The following is a 19,186-nucleotide window of genomic DNA, read 5'->3' as shown; positions in this document are numbered from 1 at the left end:
CACATTCTGTCTGGAACACTTAATGGTGCTGAAATTTATACAGATTCAGTTTACTCGGGGAATAAAAGCTAAATCCTTCCTCCTGCTGGTGCGTGGGTTCTTTCCATAATCTTTAAACGTACTGAAAGAAGCAATCAGCTAAAAAGCTGTCCTGTATTTCCCTCCATTTCCAGTCACTATCTTTTATAGCAAAGTCTGCAACCTGAACCCATAAGTGGTCTACTGAAACCCTATTCAAGCTGAGGAAGACTAGCTACCAGGAGGGGCACGTCAGTAGGTCCCTCAAGGCTTTCTACATAAACATCCCAAGTGATGAGATTTCAGTAGCTTAAGATTAGACTTTATCTCTTCTTTTTCTGTTCAAAGAAGCGTTGAGCTTAACCCTTTTGATTTCTTTCTTTGATTTATTTATTTGATTTATTTTTACAGCTTATCCAGATCCTCTGATATATTAGGAAGCATGTGATTCTAACTGCAGTTCTACTGGATGAAAACATCATTTTTAGCACAAAAAAGCACAAGCAGTTTCTCAATATAAAACTGGAGGCAAGAAATGAGCTGGTAATAAACACATTTCAATGTTTCCATTCCTATCAAAACTATAAAAAACAAAGAGAACTACGATATAAATATTTACCCTTTACAGACACTTTCCATACCCTACATGATTCTAGAATTTGTGGTTGACAAGGAAATGCAAATTCATTCTTTTCAGCATGGCAGAAAAAATAAAAAGTGAGAGTGCCTCAGAGGAGCATGCGCCAGCTTTTTATGCCTTTTACTCCAATTTGAACACTGTTTATTATCTTATGCAGGCAGCTGAAGACAGTCATTGTATTTCAGCCCCTGCAAAGCTTCCAACTTCTTCCGCAATATCTGCCCATCTTGCGGAAACACAAAATTCATTAATTGTTAATTTCTCATTTAGTTAGATGGACAAAAAACTTGCTGACAGACATATCCCTTTTAGTTAAAAAAAATGTTCTTTGCTCAAAATATTGACACTCTTCTTAAATGAGAACACATGCTAATAATTATGTGAAGTCTGTTAGAGATAATAGACAACAGAAAAGCCATTATCTTTAATGTCCTCCTGCGTCTTTGATATGATAATCATTGCACTAAAGAGCCAAAAATGATTGATGGACTTTCATTTAGAGCATACACCTGACACAAATTACTTGACATTTACCCATTTTCTTCACAAGATGAAGACAGAGTGGCATCACAAGCATCCAGCTATCCTGTTTCTTGAAATGATATAGAAAATACTTGATTTGGGGAGCATGGCTAACTTTGAAAAAAAATTGGAAGACGAATACATCCTTGAAATATGTGTTGCTCTTGAAGCATTTAGTGAGTACATATAAAGTAAGTATATAGGAAAGAATTTTTCTTTCTTAAATTACCTCTTTTTCAAGCTTATAAGGCATTACAGTGCAACACATGATGATAAGCCATCTTCTGCTTGGTACTAACCTCTTTCAAATAAAATAAGGTGAACAGACCTTAGTTCCACAGTTGGATCAGGAGAGATAAAACTTATGGCTTGAGAAGAACTACACATACCTAATAACTTAAAAAAAAAAAAAAAATGAAGGTGTATGTACAGGAAACATTAACTGTTTGGAATGAGGAAAGCTGGAATTCTTTGCATATAGAACTTCAATGTTTCATCTGACATGGAAAAGAGTCCATACAAGACCTTAAAAGTCTGGAAATGATGTTAGATGCTTCAAAGCCTATTCAAATTCATTGAAAGAAAAGTTCTTTCAAAAACAACAAAATGCTTTTCAATAAAATAGATAGGTGTTTTTATATGCTTAACTGGTTTTGGTGCATAAACAGCTATGGACCTTAATGATTGTGTACACCATCTGTTTACAGTTGAACATAAAAATTCATAGCTGAAGTCTATTTACAATTTTTTATACATATATATATATCTTTTAAAATTAACAGCATATTTCCAGACATAAACGTTTTAATGGGAGTGTTGTAAGTAAAAGCTAAGCATGTAAGAATTTAGAAATGATGACTGTGATGACTGAAAACAATCTAGACAAATAGTGACATTTTCAAAGGCATATCAGTGCCCTGATAAAGTTGATTTTAAAAATAAGAGTTGTATTCAAAAGGTACTTGGAGTCTAAATGTCCACGAAAATCAATACTGAAATTTAAGTTTTATATACCCAAACAACCTTCTATAGCAAGGCTTTTTGATTTACATGAGCAATGACTTTTATGTCATTTTGGAAGCTGTACCAGCTAGATTCTCTTGAACAAATCTCCCCTGAATACTGTAATGCCTTTATACGGCATAAATCCATTTAGCCCCAATGTACGCTGTCAAGATGCCTGATAACAGTAAGATATATTTAGGTAAATCAAACTCAATTAACCAAAAGCAGAGAGAAATCACTTTGATCCATATTCAGGTATTAAACAGTTCTGCTTCTTTAGTTTTTTCCAAAAACTTTGACTTTTCTTGCTGCACAGACAGGTACTTTAGAATAGTGCTACTGAGCTTAGGCATTTAATCCCACAGAAATATGTTATTTATACATCTACGTTTGTGGGAAAGTCCACATACAAACAAGCAATTTCCTCCTTTCCATTTCACCTGTCACACCCAAAAAGTTAACTGTATTACCTTATATAAACTTAAAATGCTTTTTAATTTACTTTAAAAATCCCTTCTCATGAGAAAATAATTTTATGTATTCACTTCTGAATATATTGCACACTTTTCTTCACATATTGGAACAAAACCAAACCATTCATCTTGACTGCAAATTCTGTGCTGCTAAAAAGGACAAATTCTGCATTCAAGACCTAATACATAAGACATGAGAATATTTGATCATTTTCAGTACACTTCTTCAGAATTTCTCATGACTACATATATACAGAGGACATAAATGCACAAGGACAGAGGTTTCCTGAGATATTTCAGAGGACGCACTGTGGAATAAAGAGAGGTTATTCCAAAGCAACTGCATTTTGCAAAGCAGGGCACCATCAGAGAAGCGTGAGCAGCCAGAAACTTTACAGAGCTTCTAAGCACTAGGTAAGTGTTACTAGACCAAACTTCAAGTACATATACAAGTACTGGAAGGTACATCTGACCTTCAATTAAACTACAGTAACATTTAAATTATATAAAGCTTACATTGTACCACTATAGAAGGTACTACTTTTTTCTTAAGCACCTAAAAACATTATTAAAATCACTCTTTAGGCACTCTTTTAAGAAGTTACTTTTTCATTGGTGCAAGAAGGTTTTTAATTTTCTTCCTTCTTTTCTTTCCCTACACATTTGTTGGAATACCTTATTTGTTAAAGACTATTTCAAATTCTAAAATTTACATTCTCATAGAATCATAATGTTTGGAAAATAAAATTAACATTATCAAAGCCAAATATAAACCCATGATAGCCTGTACAAACTAATGCAACTCACTAAGCCATTTTCTGCTCTTCTATCCATAGGAAAATGGATAGAAACTGTACTTTATGCCTTCTATTTGACTCTCAGAATTGTGATAATGGAAAGAAGGAAGAAATAAGTTTTCCCTAGTAGTAAAGCTCCTCTTTTTTTTTTTTTCTTTTAAAAGAAAAGAAAGGTGCTCTGCTTTCTGAGAACATTAACCTCCTCTTCCAGATTAAGCATTTAGGATCACTAGTTTTTTATTTTCTCGGAGACTACTTTTAGACTTACGATCATTCTCACCTCCTGATTCCTTACCCAAGCTAGATGCAGTTCTTACCTAAGATCTGGCTGAGTTTATTAGCTTAAAAGAAATACTTATGTTCACATATCAACATGGTAGGTGGTGAATATTTCTCATCTGTGTTGCTCTAAGATGTGTGCTATACGAAGTTGTTGTTCCCCAAACAGGCACAGATACAAAAATAAAGTGAAATTTCTATAAGCTCCACGTGACGTTTTGCACATTAGTATTCCTTATGCTTACTAGGTATAACGATTGTTACCACTGGTGTCACAAAAATAGTTCTGAGAATAAAATGAGTTGTTGGATTTTCATTTGAAACTGCAAGAGAAATGTAAATAGGTGGTAAAGAAGTTAGCCATCATTTTTCAGGGCACTTAATGCTGAAGTCTCCTCAGTTTTATAGAGACCAAGTTAAAAAACAATGTCCCTCTAATTAGAAAGCCAGAACCTCACTTTCAATTGCACAAGGACCTTGACCGTAAGGCGTTGATTTAATTCTGATTCAAGTAGAAGAGTTTTAAGCAGTCATACTATAACAAGAGATCCTGCACCACCTATTGGTCTTTCAAGCAGCCCCAACTAGTTTGTATAAGTTTGTATAACGAAATAGGACAATGTTTGCACAAGGGAAAAGGTCAATGCTAACAAAACATTTAGTAATGCATTTGCAAGATGTTTGTACTGGAAATGTAAAAATAGTGAATAGGAGCTAACAGTAAAGTCTGACGCCTGAGAAGATTTTAAAGCTGTAGAAAGTTTTTGAACAAGTTATATTAATTGGCACTGTTTATGCAAAAATGAGTATCAATTTCTACAGCATATACTAGGAACTAGTCCAATCTGCTTGTTTAATTATGCAAAACCTCCAGTATTTCCCCCTACTTGATGCTTATGTTCAGCGCTCACTGGACAATCTGACTACTCTTAAGTAATGACATATTATTAAGCAAAATCCTCTATCCATTCCAAAGATACTACTCCAGATTCTCTGGCTGTACCTCCATCTTGCTCTGGACTTTTCTACGAGAACATAAGAAGAAAAAGAACAAAATGAGTCAGCTAAAAGTGACCGTGTAAGATTAACAAAACCAGATTCAAAATAAACTTTTATGTTTGCATGAAGGGTGTTTTTTTTTTTTTTTTTTTTGCCAGACTATACAATTCAATTCATCCTTGATTTTCTTCCTTTCATTAGGCCAGACGAGAACAAGTTTCTGAACACAGAAAAAGTTCGTTTCCAATCCCCCACCAGACAGATATCCTTGTTGAAAAAATGTCATGAGAAGTTGAGAGCTGACAGAAAGCATGAGAGAAATGAAGCACAGTACAATATAAAGATATTTTCCAAAAGGACAGGCACATCTAACCAAAATCTAATATTTAAAGGACCTTAACATTTAACAACTGGTTTAAGTTTATTTACAACTGCCTCTCCCCTCTCCACTCCCTTCTCTTTCTGTATTATCCCCATTAGCTTGTATGTTTTAAATAAAGTATATTAACAAAGATGTTTCAGCTCATCTGATTTTGCTAAGTTTCTTATATGTACAAAATATTTAAAGAAAAGAACTAGACTGCACTAGATTACACACGAAGTGCCCGCTTGTGGTTTCACGCAGGTAAACCCTAATTTATGAGACAGTATATATTTAAACACATTTATATATAACTATGTAGTTTTATGAAAACAAAGTCAGTCATTATTGAGATTAGGATTTTTTGGGCTCGCACCATTTTTCTGTCCTTTCTGGACACAGCAATTGAAAAGAATAAGCCCTCTCTCTAACAGACCATACCCAAAGCAGACAACATCTGAGGTATGATAATGTCATTGCTACTGCAAAATCTTCAAAGTCATGATTTTCTTGTGCCTTCTTGACACAACTGTTTAGTTATACTAATACCAAATACTGATGTGGAAAATCACACTTTGGCACTACATGTTCAAAACATATAGCACTGGCTGTACTATACTGCCGTATATTGTGCTTTTCCCATCTTTATTGGGAGAGAAGTTTGCTAGACAAAATAATATAATTTTGTCTTTAATTATAAATCAAATATTAAAATATAAAACTTGCTTTTTAATTGTTTAATTATAAATTATTCCTAGAAGAGTTATGGTCTGAAATATTTTCACTTTTAGAGATATAAAAATTTTCGGTCAGTTAGCCTATAGGCTAATAGAGGTCTTCTCTACCTCACTGGCATATGGAACTTCTATTTTCATAGGTAGTAATTTTTCCAAGGTAAAAAATATTCCAGATTTCCATTATCTAGGTAAGGTTGAATCAGCAGTCTCATTTGTTTTACTTTAAGATGAGATTCACAAAACCACTTATTATTTCTTGTTTTAACAAAGTTTCCTTTAGAAGTTTTCTTGACGTGCAAGCTAAGCAGTGAAAAACAGCAAATACAAACAAAAAATACCTTTTTGGCCTTTGTTTTTTTTTCATAAGTCTCTGACAGTGGTTTTCTCTTTTCCTGAGCAGTATCTTTGGAGAATAAATATTCAAACTCAGTTGTGTCAAGTAAATCAGGTTCTTCCAGTGAATCCCACAATGTTGGCATAGCAGTTTTCCTATAAATAGAAAGTAGTAAGAAAATGTTTTCATAGAGTTTGGGATCATTTGCATCAGACTTAGTTCACTTCATTTTTTACCAATATTTTATTCTTGTTTGGATTTCTTTTTGTTGCTGGTTTGAGAAACTGAGATAGTTACGTGGACAGGATTTTATAAGACTAAACAGTATCCTGTTCCATTCACTAACTACACTGTGTATCTTAAATAGGGATTAAAAAATAATTTTAAAAAAATCATTATTTACAATTTGCAACTTTTTAACACAATTTTCTTATTTCATCTGGAGTTGGGAAAAATGACATGCAGTTCTGCAAATAGCTGTTTCAATTTAAAGTGACTTTTGTTTCAAAATTGCAATACTGGAGAAAAATGTGGAACAAAACAATCTGCAAACTGCTCATTTCACGCTTGTCCATAGCAAGTGGCTGCACTTTCTCCAGCAGATGTCACTAAAAGGCAATTGAAAACTTTGCAACAAGGAAAAAGGAGTGAAAACACCTATAAGCTACTGTCACCAAACATACTCTTTTTCAGATACAACTTGCAACTGAACGCAATACTTGGCCATGTAAGGGGAAAAGGAACTGCAAGTATTCAAATAATTTTTTTCCCTCATATTTCAAACTGTTTCTCTTTATCCCTCAAGTGCACATTTCAGCAACAGCACGATGCAGCACCCTCTTCTGTATCAACAGCTCGACAGGGTCACACTTGCTGACATTAGCTAGAGGGATGTCCCTGAAGAACAGCCTTAGGCCTTCCTCTTGCTTTGGACCCAGCTTTGTGGGTTCATTGCAAGATCTAGGACAGGTCTGGGACAGCTGCTGCTCCAAGTAGTAGACCCTTGAAGAACTCTCCAGCTCTAATACCAACTCTCAAGATACTGGATCATGATCACATACTAGCAATTTGGGAAAAGACAACTGCTGAACTTCCTGTTCAAAAACATTTGATTTCTTCTAATTCTCCATCAAAAGGATACAATTGACATTTCAATAACTCTTTGTTCCTGACAGACGTGTTAGATAAAACAGTAACATGCAAAGTACCAGAATATATTGAAACCACATCCCACTGGGGCAGTACACATGTGTACACATGGATCAATGTATAACAAACACAGCCACAGAAATCTTTACAAACAGAATGTATGTCATATCGAAATTAAATTTGCTAAAAAAGTATATATGATTAGACTGTTTTATACCTCAGATGTTAAGCAGCAATTTCATTTTATTTGGAGTTAACCAGCTTTATCAACACAAGAAATAGTAAGACTGGTAACATAAAACTATTATTTTTTTTAAACTACTACACTTTGTAGGTACCTTGATGCTTATAGCATGTATCCCTGCAAATATTTATGCATGTACTTTCCTTTTCTTGCTCCCACAGAATTTGACACAGAACTTAACCCCCATGCAACTGTTTCTAGGGCTGGAATCACAGGCAATCACACACTTGGTGCTCTGAACATGGTTTCATCTAAAGTGCCTGGAAAGCAAAAGTAAATGAAGCTCAAAGTTCTCCTCTAGTCAAATTCTACCATTTCAATTTCTATTTTTTTTAAAGTATCTCCCATACAGGCTTTTCTTTTAAATGCTTACTCTAAAACAATCAACATATTTGGGTGCTTCTGCTACTAGAAGACCAATAGCTGGAATTCTCCAGGAGTACTCTGATATTCTGTAAAGAAACTAAAAAACTCCCTTCTGCCGCAAAGCACATATATATTACTTATATTTAATATTTTAACACTATGTCTATTCTTAGGCTTCTTAAATCAATTCCATTTTTATTTTCTTCTAATATTAAATTCCATAGCCCTATAGCTGATTTTGTTTCGTGTTCCTGCATTGCTTACTTTTTGTTATTAAGGCTTAAGCAGTTTATATGCCCATATATGAGAGTACATAAAGAGCATCTCTAAATCCAAATAAACATATTTTACCTGCTGCCTTGTAATTGTATGCGGGTCCAGTACAAAGGCTTCATTGGACGGCTAGGTTCAATGGCAGGTTTCCGAGGACCATGGCTAGAAGATAAAGTGCTATTAAAAAAGAATCCAGGCCCAAGAGGTGGAGGGGGTGGAGGCAACCCAGGTCCAGGCAGTGGAGGAGGAACAGGAGGGCCCAGGCCTGGAAGTGGTGGTGGTGGTGGTGGTGAAGCTTGAAAACTCCTACTCTCTTCAGAAAGCAGAGGTGGCAGTGCTGGTGCAGGTCCGAGGTGGGATGACAATGAATTCAGACCTGGTGGTAAAGGTGGTGCTGGAGGGACTAATGCTGGTAGTGAAGAATCTGGAAGGGGAGGAGGAAGAGGAGGAGGTGGAGGTGGTGAAGGAAGAGGCAGGTTTTGTTTTGGTTGACAGGATAAGCCACTTTCTGAAGACTGTACATTGTAACATATTTCCTTATTTTCACTTTGGGAAGAAATACTATGAGTCAAAGAAGAAATATTAAGTTTTTTGGGTACTGTCTGGTTATTTCTCACAGTTCTGTTTTCTTCTTCGTTAGGCTTTATGAAAGTTTCTCTGTCAGTCTGTATGTACACATTTCTGTACGTCTTTGGTGGGTTATCATCTTCAGTAGATACACCAATATCCCTTGCCGCTTCATTTCTTCGATTTAATTTATTTTCCAGTTCATTCTTCAGATGTGCAATAGTTTCCTCAAGCTGTGCAGTAGATACAGCATGTTCTCCACGAATATGGAATACCCTGAGTTCAAACTGAGACTGCAAAACAACAAGAAAAAGCCCCTCAGTATGAATATTTTGCCAAAGTGATTATTCTGCAGTAATTATGCATTTTCACATTTAGATCATTTTCTTAAGTTAAGGAAACTACAATGATGAAAAGATTTTACCTTCCCAGTTCTAAGGAGTTTTATTGTAAGCTAGTACATAATTAGGCAATTCTTGTATTTTAATGAAATGTAAACAATGCATGTTTCAGTGAAAGTAAGTAGATAAGCAAGTAGAACAATTTTTTGTTGACAAAAACAAACAGTTTTTTAAATTGTCGAATGCAATATTTAGCATTTTTCACTAGGAGAAAAAAATAGTTATTTTCAATAGTATTGTACTTAATGGCATATGACTTCACTGAATATCACATTTCATAAATATGACAACTAACACACTAGACTAACTAACATGTTGAGAACCAACATGATATAGAAGAGAAGTTGAAAATGTTCCGAGATAAGCAAATTAAAATATACACTTCCTCAGCGAGGAAGATCTATTACAAGTATTAGAAGTAAATTCACAGACATTACAGACAAAAATTCTCCTCTATATTTACTGTTACTATTAGATTAAAACTGCCTTTTAATTTTACTAAGTATCATTTAATATACAGTTCAGTAAAATGAATCTTAGATGCACAAGAAAGGACTTAAGAGGATTTCAAGGAGTTAAAAACAAGATTAAATAAATGTCTCAGGAATATATATATGTAAGGAAAAAAAATTTTTTTTCTTACCATACATCGTAAAATATGAAACATTGCACACACAACATCTTCTTGAAATAATCCAATACAATAATGCTATTCAAGATAGCAACTCTCCTACATATATATATTATTTCTTACAGGAATGTAATCAACTTCCATTACTCTCATCAATCTGCTAAATTGCTTCCGATAGCTAAGTTATCCTCACGTAAAACTGCAGTTTTTTAAAATAGAAGTTTATCCTCCCTTATGTCTACCAAAAGAATTATGCAGATAATAAACACATCATAGTGAAATGACAAGGAAAGCAAAAGAAAATATTTGTAAAGCAAGCATTCCCAAATGCATGAAGTAAACAATCTGAAGATATTGGATACAAAATGTTCCTTTTCTTAACCAACACATATGATGGCAGAAAATCAAATTGAAAATATTGCAAAGATTATCTAAGCATACTTTGTATTGTAAATAACCAAATTCCAATTAGTTTTACAGAAGAATTAGGTCATTAGGTCACTTTTGACTTGGCTTTTTTTTTTTTTTCTCTCTCTCTCTCTTCACACATTGCTACTCTATCAAAATTTATTCTGATTCAGTTTAATCACTAATCAGTTCAACTACTTTAACATTTTCTGCTATTTGAATTGTTCCAGAGCAAACAGTTTTATTTTTTAATTCAGCACAGTGATCCATAAATGAAGCAATGAAGTAAGTTGGCCCTAGGGAATTCAATAATTTTGTTTATCATAGCATTTCCCCCCACTGTACATCAAAAACTGCCTAACAGAACAAATTACTTTAAATGGTAAAGTTCTTCCAAGTTGTAAATCTTAAATCACCTTAAAAAACACACTGTAAAACAAGCAGAGTATTTAACAAAACTACTTATTAGATTTAACAGGACATGAAAGGAACTGTTGAAGTATTATATACTTTTTTAATCACAAGTCTATGGTCTTTAATATACAACATAAAGGTTGTTTAAGCTCAAAGAAAATTATCCTACAGGTGACAGTAAAATGCAAAAGAAAGCATAAAACCATCACACACTTGGAACATTATTTTCTGTCAATAAAAATAATAGAACTTATTATGAAGAAAATTAGAGCCTAAATTTCTGAGCACAAAAAGTAAAATGAAGCAGAACAAAAACGATGCACTGAGAAACCAGTGCATCAATGGAAAAGATCAGTCTGATTTGACTGCAATATAAAATTGCAATAAATAATAAAAAATATTGGTTTTAATTATATTACATTCCAAAACAAATCTTGTTCAGTACAATACAGTTAAGTAATATTGAAATCTTTTTCAGTTTAAATAAATGTCAGTATTTGTAACAAAACAACAACAAAAAAGTGAATTCTACTTGCTCTATTAATGAATTAGAATTTGTACTGAAAGCTACAATGATTGATTTTCTGCAGAATAAAAACAAAACTTCTATTATATATGTCTACCTAAACTTGCAATTTCATTTGCAAGTATTCATCAATGCTTCAAAATGCTTATGATAACTACAGAACATATTTACGGCTGCCGGGATGATTTTTTTTTTTTTTTTTTTTGATAAATTTATATCTACAGGCATTACTAGTACAGTATTATCAAAATACCCAATATCGTGTTACCAGTGACCTATTGACATTTTAACAATCTACAGCGTCTGCCATATAGCACCTCCTGCATTAGGTTCTTGGAGTCTTTGGGAACTGCTCTAAGATGAATAACCAATGACTATCATAACAATACCGTAGTTTGGTCACAGCTATCTTAAGCAGAATGAAATGAATGAATTTTTCATCAGTAAGAAACAAGATGTGAAAGGAAGGGAAGGTATGATTAAGATGGCTGGAAACTGGAGCTTAAAAAGCTACCCTATGCTGCAGGAATAAATATGATTTATCCCTGCAGAAGGGTACAGGATTTGGCAACCTATCAGTCAGTGTAGGTCTGTACAAAATGAAAGAAAGATGTTCTGAAGAATAATGTGGGGGGTGTACAAGAGAATGTTTTTCATATAAAGGATAACTTTTCTTTTTCAGCTGAAAAATGCATTTTCCACTTTGCTAACTTTTTAGAAGTGTGTAGTTGCCTGCTTCCCAGCACCATTCATCCAAGACAAAATTGGGATGTTTATGTAGATCCATCATCCAACAAACTGTTGGATGCTTGTTGTAGCGCAAGAAACACATTTTTGTACTCCCTTGACCATTTCACATTCTTGTAGCATTAATTTACCTTTTTTTCGGGGCATATATAAAATTAAGCCCTCCAGTCTTGCAAGTAAATCACCACTGAGTTCTCCCTGCGCCCAGAACTCTTGCTAGCCAAGTAGTGACATTATCTAGTTATTTATAAGCTATTCCTCATCTCCTGTACACACACACACACAATTGTTACTTATAGCTGCCTAAACTTCCATGACAGTCGAACTTATGATGATTATTATGTAGCTTAATGATAACCTACAGATTATCATTATCAGCAACAGCTGAGTTATTAGCTCAGCTAATAACTCATATTGTTATTCTCTCTTCAAATTCCCAGCTCAAAAGAATATATAAGCATACAAATAAATGCAGATTATCAAGTACTGGAAAAACCTTCATAAATTGAAATTAGAATTCAGGTATTAATTTGAAAGCATCTTCTGCGTATTTTAAACCTGATCCACACAACAATACGTTACTGGAAAGCTCGCCTTCCCTTCATACAGTCTTTCAAGGATGTCCTGTCAATTTTTGGAGTACTATTTTGCATTCTAGATGCATGCAAACAATGCCATGCTAGTATGCTGAAGAGTAGTTCTGGAATTAAAAATAATTTTAACACACAAAGAAGTGGTTTGAAGAAAACCATAATATAATATAGAAAGAAAAAAAAAGAGAGAGAACTGCAGCACACATAGCCACTGAAGGGAATAATCAGTAGTATGGCAATTCTCCAGGAAAAAGATCTGAGAAGCATGGCAGATCATAACTGATCATGAGTCAACAACTTTGTATTAGAATATATAAACAGAAATGTCATAAGTAATAAAAACAGTTATCATTGTGCTCTAGAGGGTGCTGGTAGAATAATGGTGCGCTGTGTTCAATTTGAGAAGGATGCTGTCTCTATGTCACTGCTACTACAATCTGGAGCAGCATATTCAGCATTCATTTTCTAGGTTTATCTACATTAGTTTTATTCTTATCTCACTGGATCCTCAAAGAGGAAGGGCTCCTCTTCTTTCTTTAGTTTCTTTTCACGTCTACAGCTTAGGAATCTTTGGCTGTATCTTTCAAGTTCAGCTAGTTGAGCTGCACTACACAGCTTGACTGTTCACAGCTGTCCATCAAATGCTGATTTCTAAAACTAGCCTTCCTGGCTGATGTACCTCTTTTCCATTCTTTCATGAGCTCCATTTATCCACCTAGATTCAGTTCAAAGAGATTCAATAAACAAACACTTAGTTCTGAAACCCTCCCTTGTAAGTTTATTTTGCCTCTCCTCCACTTTTCTTGAAATACATGTTTTTGCAGAGTTTTTGCATGTCCAATTCTGGCCAAATAAGGGCCTTGCCTATTTACTATTCAAGTCTTGTATTGCATCTGTACAACTACATTCACGATTAAGTAATTTTTTTAATTTCTCAAGGTTTTGTCTTGTATCTGCCACTGGAATGGGACACCGTATTCACTCCATCTTTTAGTGTCCTTGAATAGAATCACTTCACCAAATGAACGGTCTTGATTGACTCTGTTCTTTTATATATATATATATGTATATATATATATAAATAAAAATATATGTATATATTTTATATACATATAATATATATGTATTTATATGTGTGTATATAAAATATATGTCTATATATATCTATATTTTATATACATATAAAATAAAATTATATGTATATAAAATTAGAAGTATGTATTAACCTTTTCATAGAAATATACCACTGTCAATGGGTAAAAGAAGAGCAAAAATCAGCCTCCAAACTCTTACTAAAATACCTGCTATTGCAATAAAACAAATAGGTGATTGGGCAAATACCCAAAAATATTGATACACTGTAATTTGGAATATATGAGGAGTTTTTCTGCTGTCTTCTGATTTTTTTTCTCTTTGCATGCAGTTTTGTTTTACGAGTGACTTCCAGGAGTATGCTTTTTGCACCTGTTATGTGACTTTAGACAGCAAAGAAAAGAAAGGCAAGAAAAGGTATTTTCTGAAATAATACAGAAACCTCAGCCTTAGTCCCATGAGATTCAGAGATCTGAAGCATATGGTCAGGAGGAGGAAGAAAAGACAAAAGTAGAATCAGCATATTGTACTTCTTTTAGCATGACAGACCCAGATGGTAGAGTATATAATTCATCACAAACAAAAAAGGACTAAATTCTCTCATTCAAAATGTAATTGGCGTTGTCTAAAGTTTTTTGAAATGATAATGCAATTTGACATGGACAAATCTTTTAATATCGATGTAGATTATTATTTTCTATGTGCTCTAATAGGTGACAGGAAAATTCAAGTCTATGGTCAATATAGTCAATTAAATGGGTAAATTATATTTGTTGTGTTACTGCCTCATATATATGACTTGACACAATCAAGTCAAAGAACAAGACTTTCTGATCATGATATGGACTTGTTCTGAGGAAAAAATTTTAGAAGAATTCATATGTATCAATATGAGGAAATCATTAATATCTACAATGATCTGTATTCAAAATTTAGCTACTGGCTTTTAATTAATCAAGACTTATTCATACCACAAAGCCCGAGAACTATTATTACAAGGCATAAAAAAGAAATTCTCTACAACACTGCTTAGAACAATCAATATGCAGATCTTATTTGGAAATAGCAAGCTAATGCTTCACAGGTAATACATAATATTTTTATCACTAATGTTTACAATGCAATTCTACTCTGAAAAGTAACTGTGTAAAAATAGCACATCTTTAATGAACAAATCTGTTCTCTGTATATCAGAGACAGACCTCATCTTAAACTGAGAAGCATATGCTTTTACTAGTTTTTCTCTAATTAGCCTAGAAAAACAACACAGTAGAGAGAAAGTGAGCTCAATCTTATTCCCTTCTCTGACTTTATAGAGATTGTTAAATCTAATTAGTTACTTGTGCAAAGCCAAGAAAAAGAAAAAGAGAAAAAAAAAAAAGAAAAGAAAAAAGAAAGAACAAAGAAGACCCAAAATATCTCAGGGTATGAGGCTTTCATGTACAATATATTTTATGAGTGGAAATACCCTCAGAAAAGAATCGATAAGAACTATTGAATTGCTGTTTGAATGTATTTCTTCACTGCCTAATGAGAAAAAATATAGCATTTTGTTCAAAATACGGTGCCTAAAAGAGTGAAAAACAGAACTTTTTTTCTTCCATACAGGCTCCGATTTTTTGTTTTCATTCATTTTAAGTAATTTCATCTTCATATTTTGGAACAGCTCACACATTTATTCTTATATTGTGTTGACACAGAACAAAAGTTATTTTTTGTTTAAACTTTGTCCTTGAAAAACATACATTTGTTTTAAATTTTAACAACCACCAGAGATTTAGCAATGCAAGGATATTTCAGTGAAAATATTAAACCTGTGCCAATTTGCATAAAAGTCAGAATTCCTCTCTAACAAGTACCTCATCAAATATAATCAGCTACATATGGCATATCAACATATTCAAAGGCATGAAGTAAGGGTTCTTCTGATAGTCAACAGTAAGAAAGTAAGCTAAACAAGTGACCATTCTTAAACATTTCCAGAAGTCTACATTAATATTTAGGATATGTGTATTTGTTATGTATCCTTTTGTAGTTCAAGTTGCTATTTAAAAACACAAAATAAACTTTCATAGATAGAAGAAATAAAGCAAAATGATGTGGGAGGAAGTTTTCCCAAAGTAGGCAAATAAAAACAGCTATACGTGTGTATATATATCTATATGTATTTTGAGTATCTTGTTATTTAATTATTACTAGTGCTTGTGTGGTTAAGAAATAATCTGATAATCAAATAGTTTCTCAATACAAAATCTTTACTATAGTCAACTATTAACTCATATTGCAATATGCAAAAAATTTATAAAATACTATAAGCACAGTTGCTCATATACAGCACTACAGATGACCTAAAATCCATTTTAAGACTTAATTTGCTTCTTATGTAATTGAAATACCTCTTCTGAAAATATATATTTTATCTGTTATGAAATATAACCTCTGATTTAAGGCCACCTGAAACTATTTACAGAGAATTATTTATGATTCTTGGAACAATTACCAATTCTATAAACACCCAACAGGAAGGATCTCAATCTGAGGCAAATGTCCAAATCTAAAACATTTAAATATCTAATCTAAAACATACCAATATAAACCAATGATATAAGCTATCTGATCACACATTTTAAAATATGAAATTATTTTTCCAAAAATTAAGTTGCATGATTATTCAAGACTGAAATTAAAACTGCACATTACAGAATCACAGAATTAAGGTTAAGGTTGGAAAAACATCTAGAGATCGTCTAGTCCAAACCCCTGCTTCAATATTGATATGCCAAGTATGATTATACATCTAAAAATCATAGCAAATCTTCAAATTTTCATTTAATAGCTTAACTGAGGAATTATATTGAGCATTCCAGTTATAAAACATATTACTAAAATTCTCTGTTTATGAGATGCAAATCTAGATGATCAAATTGTATATTCTGTATTATGAATCTCAGCCATTAAATATGTAAGTACACCTATTCTACATTTAGAATAGCTCAGAAGGCATCTTCCATAATGAATTCCTTAAGTTCACATGTAATAATTAAAATGAACCAAAGCTTTGAACAACCTTTTCTCTTGTCTGGAAGAAACACAATCTAATTAAAGTCAACTTCGGTAGACACATAAGTTGTTGAGAAAGAAAGGAAGAAAAAGGCAGAATCATCCCAGAACAGTCAACGGAATGACTTTACGAGCAAATAATATATTCAATGCAATTTTTCAGAAGATAACCTACAAAAGAAAAAAATGCCTGCAATACATTTCCTGATGGTGCACTCGACATTGAAAGATCCAATAATGCCAACTTTTGCACTTGGCTAGTGCATTATTCTGCTGTGGAATCTTTGTGCCCAGAGGGAAATCTCATTGGAACCTAAAACCTTTTTGAATCTCATATATATTTAAGTGTCTGGGAAGCATCCCAAATTTTCAGACCAGAGCAGTTGTTGGCTAAAAAAGGATTATGAAGAAATAAAAGACCACAAGTAAGAAAATACGGAATCAAGTTAATTTAACTGGTTACAATCATACTTTGTTGTGACTTCTGTTCCTTAAAGAACAGAAATACTTCACTAAGAACTAATGAGAAAAAAATACTCTAAATATAAATATTAAAAATCCAAGCTGATGGACATTAGCCTGGTTAGCTGAAAGTAACTAAAAGGTGCTATGCAGAAAACTATTGCTGTCCTCCATCATAAACTTCTAGCTATACACTGCATCATTTGCTAAACAGTATCATTCTTTGAAATATGTTGACCTTTCTATAAAGTTAATTATCATTTCATAAAGCCAACTGTCAACCAAATATGCTTGATTAGAGAAATTTCAATTTTATTAATAAATATAAACAGTGCATAATCTAGGATTTATGTACATTTTGTATGCTTGGTAAGTAACTTATAAAATGTCTTTCATTTTAAAATGGAAGTTTTGGTACATTTACATAAACAAAAATGTGTTTTCAAAAATAAACGAATGAATGTTCAATTGACAAAAAGACAAACATTCTAACCATGCACGTCAGACAGCAGGAAGTGAAAAATATCAAATGCCCTGGAAATTTGCAGGATAGGCACTGCAGTTGCAGGAAAACATATAACTTTGGGTATGTGTATCATATGCGTTATTTGGAAAGAGTGAGATCCAGAAAGTGACCACATACTGGGTCTTCCCATATGTAAGCTACTTTCCCCCAAGAAAAATAAGTCTCACATTGTTCAGGAGGGGGGGAGGGGGAAAAAAAAAAAAAAAAAAAAAGCCAAGATTTAGCTTCAGCTAAATTTAGCTTCAGCTAAAATTTGGCCAGCTAAGATTTAGCTTCAAATTTCCAGGAAAACTGGAACAATTTATTCTGTCAAGCTTTCAAATTCTGCAAAACGGGATGAGGGAACTCTACAACTCTAAGCCCAACCTAATTAAAGAATGGAACCACACAAAATTCAATCTTTTGTTTAACTTAGACCATGGTCAATTAACATGCAAAAACAACATGATAAAAGCCTTTTAAAATTGTTAGTTATCTGCTTTGCTTCCCCCTTGCAGCTGTAACCTCAGTCTTATGTCTTGATCTTATATCTACATTAACATTAATATTTTGTGGTGCTGTTCAAAAGATGAGATTGAACCAGAAAAGACTAAATTATTGCATATTATTTAGATATTTTCAAAAATGCAATATATAAAAAATAGAGCAGTATTTTAAATTCCATTTTAGCTAATCATTTAGGTAATGTTTTAAAGAGAATTTACTTTCAGGAAGTCATATTACTTATTATTCTCTACGAAAAGTATATGAATTATTACTGTTATTAATAAACTAATCTGTTTGTGTGTTAATTTTGAACCCTATGCAAAAATGGCTGAAAACAAGTTGAAGATGAAGTTTCAGTGACAAAAACTGCAGAGGCAGTATGGATCCAATAAGAGAATGGACTGTAGTTGCGAGCAAGTTGTCTCTGATCTTGGAGAATGTTTTAGACACCTAACAGCTTTTTTATTACTGAAGCTGATTAAAATGAAAAGCCTTACTACTAAAATGTTCTTTTTGATGAGTTTTTCTGCCATGAACTATAGACCTTGCAGTCCAGTGGGACACAAATCCTTTGATCCTGTGCAGTCACATAAATTCAAAGTCGTAAAACAACATTGAATTTGATTTTATTAGTGTGGTTGATGTTGCCAGAATTGTAACGCAACCTTGTTTTTCCCTCTTCTTTTGGGAAGGGGGTGGAGAGGGAAGGAGAGTTTATTGTCGACACTGCTTCACGGTACAAAGAACTAATTTCTTTGGCACAGACTCCAAGATTAAGCCATTATAATAAAGCCTTGTAATTATGTCGGAAAGTAATGGTACGTATCACCTTCTGCTAAGTTAGACGAATGGTTTAGTTGAAGCAATAGTAAGATGAAGCAAGAAGTGGAGGTAGTATATCACACAGAGAGCAGTAGTTAAACATGAAGTTATGGATCCATCAAACAAAGTTACAGGATAACAAGCAAGAATGAATACTATTTTGTCAAGAGAAATACAGCCACAGAGTATCATGATTTTATGAAAATGAGTTTTAAAGTTAAATATAGCTACACTTTCAGAAGTTGAAGCATTCT

General features: G+C 33.2%; 1 protein-coding gene across 1 annotated transcript in view; it reads right to left on the bottom strand.

Moving 5' to 3' along the window:
- LOC112958030 (formin-like) overlaps positions 1-19,186 on the bottom strand; it is a 117,239-nt gene that overhangs the window by 75,593 nt on the left and 22,460 nt on the right. The window contains exons 5-6 of the mRNA XM_026051834.1: positions 8,276-9,057; positions 6,170-6,320 (exon numbers count right to left, since the gene is read on the bottom strand). Of these exons, the coding sequence (XP_025907619.1) occupies positions 6,170-6,320; positions 8,276-9,057 (933 nt within the window). The remainder of the gene's footprint in view (positions 1-6,169; positions 6,321-8,275; positions 9,058-19,186) is intronic.

This window comes from Nothoprocta perdicaria, unplaced genomic scaffold (genome assembly GCF_003342845.1).
Source record: "Nothoprocta perdicaria isolate Ctin4 unplaced genomic scaffold, notPer1 scaffold_8, whole genome shotgun sequence".
Taxonomy (NCBI): domain Eukaryota; kingdom Metazoa; phylum Chordata; class Aves; order Tinamiformes; family Tinamidae; genus Nothoprocta; species Nothoprocta perdicaria.
Note: the sequence above shows the minus strand (reverse complement) of the source record. Positions and strands in the feature narration are given on the sequence as shown.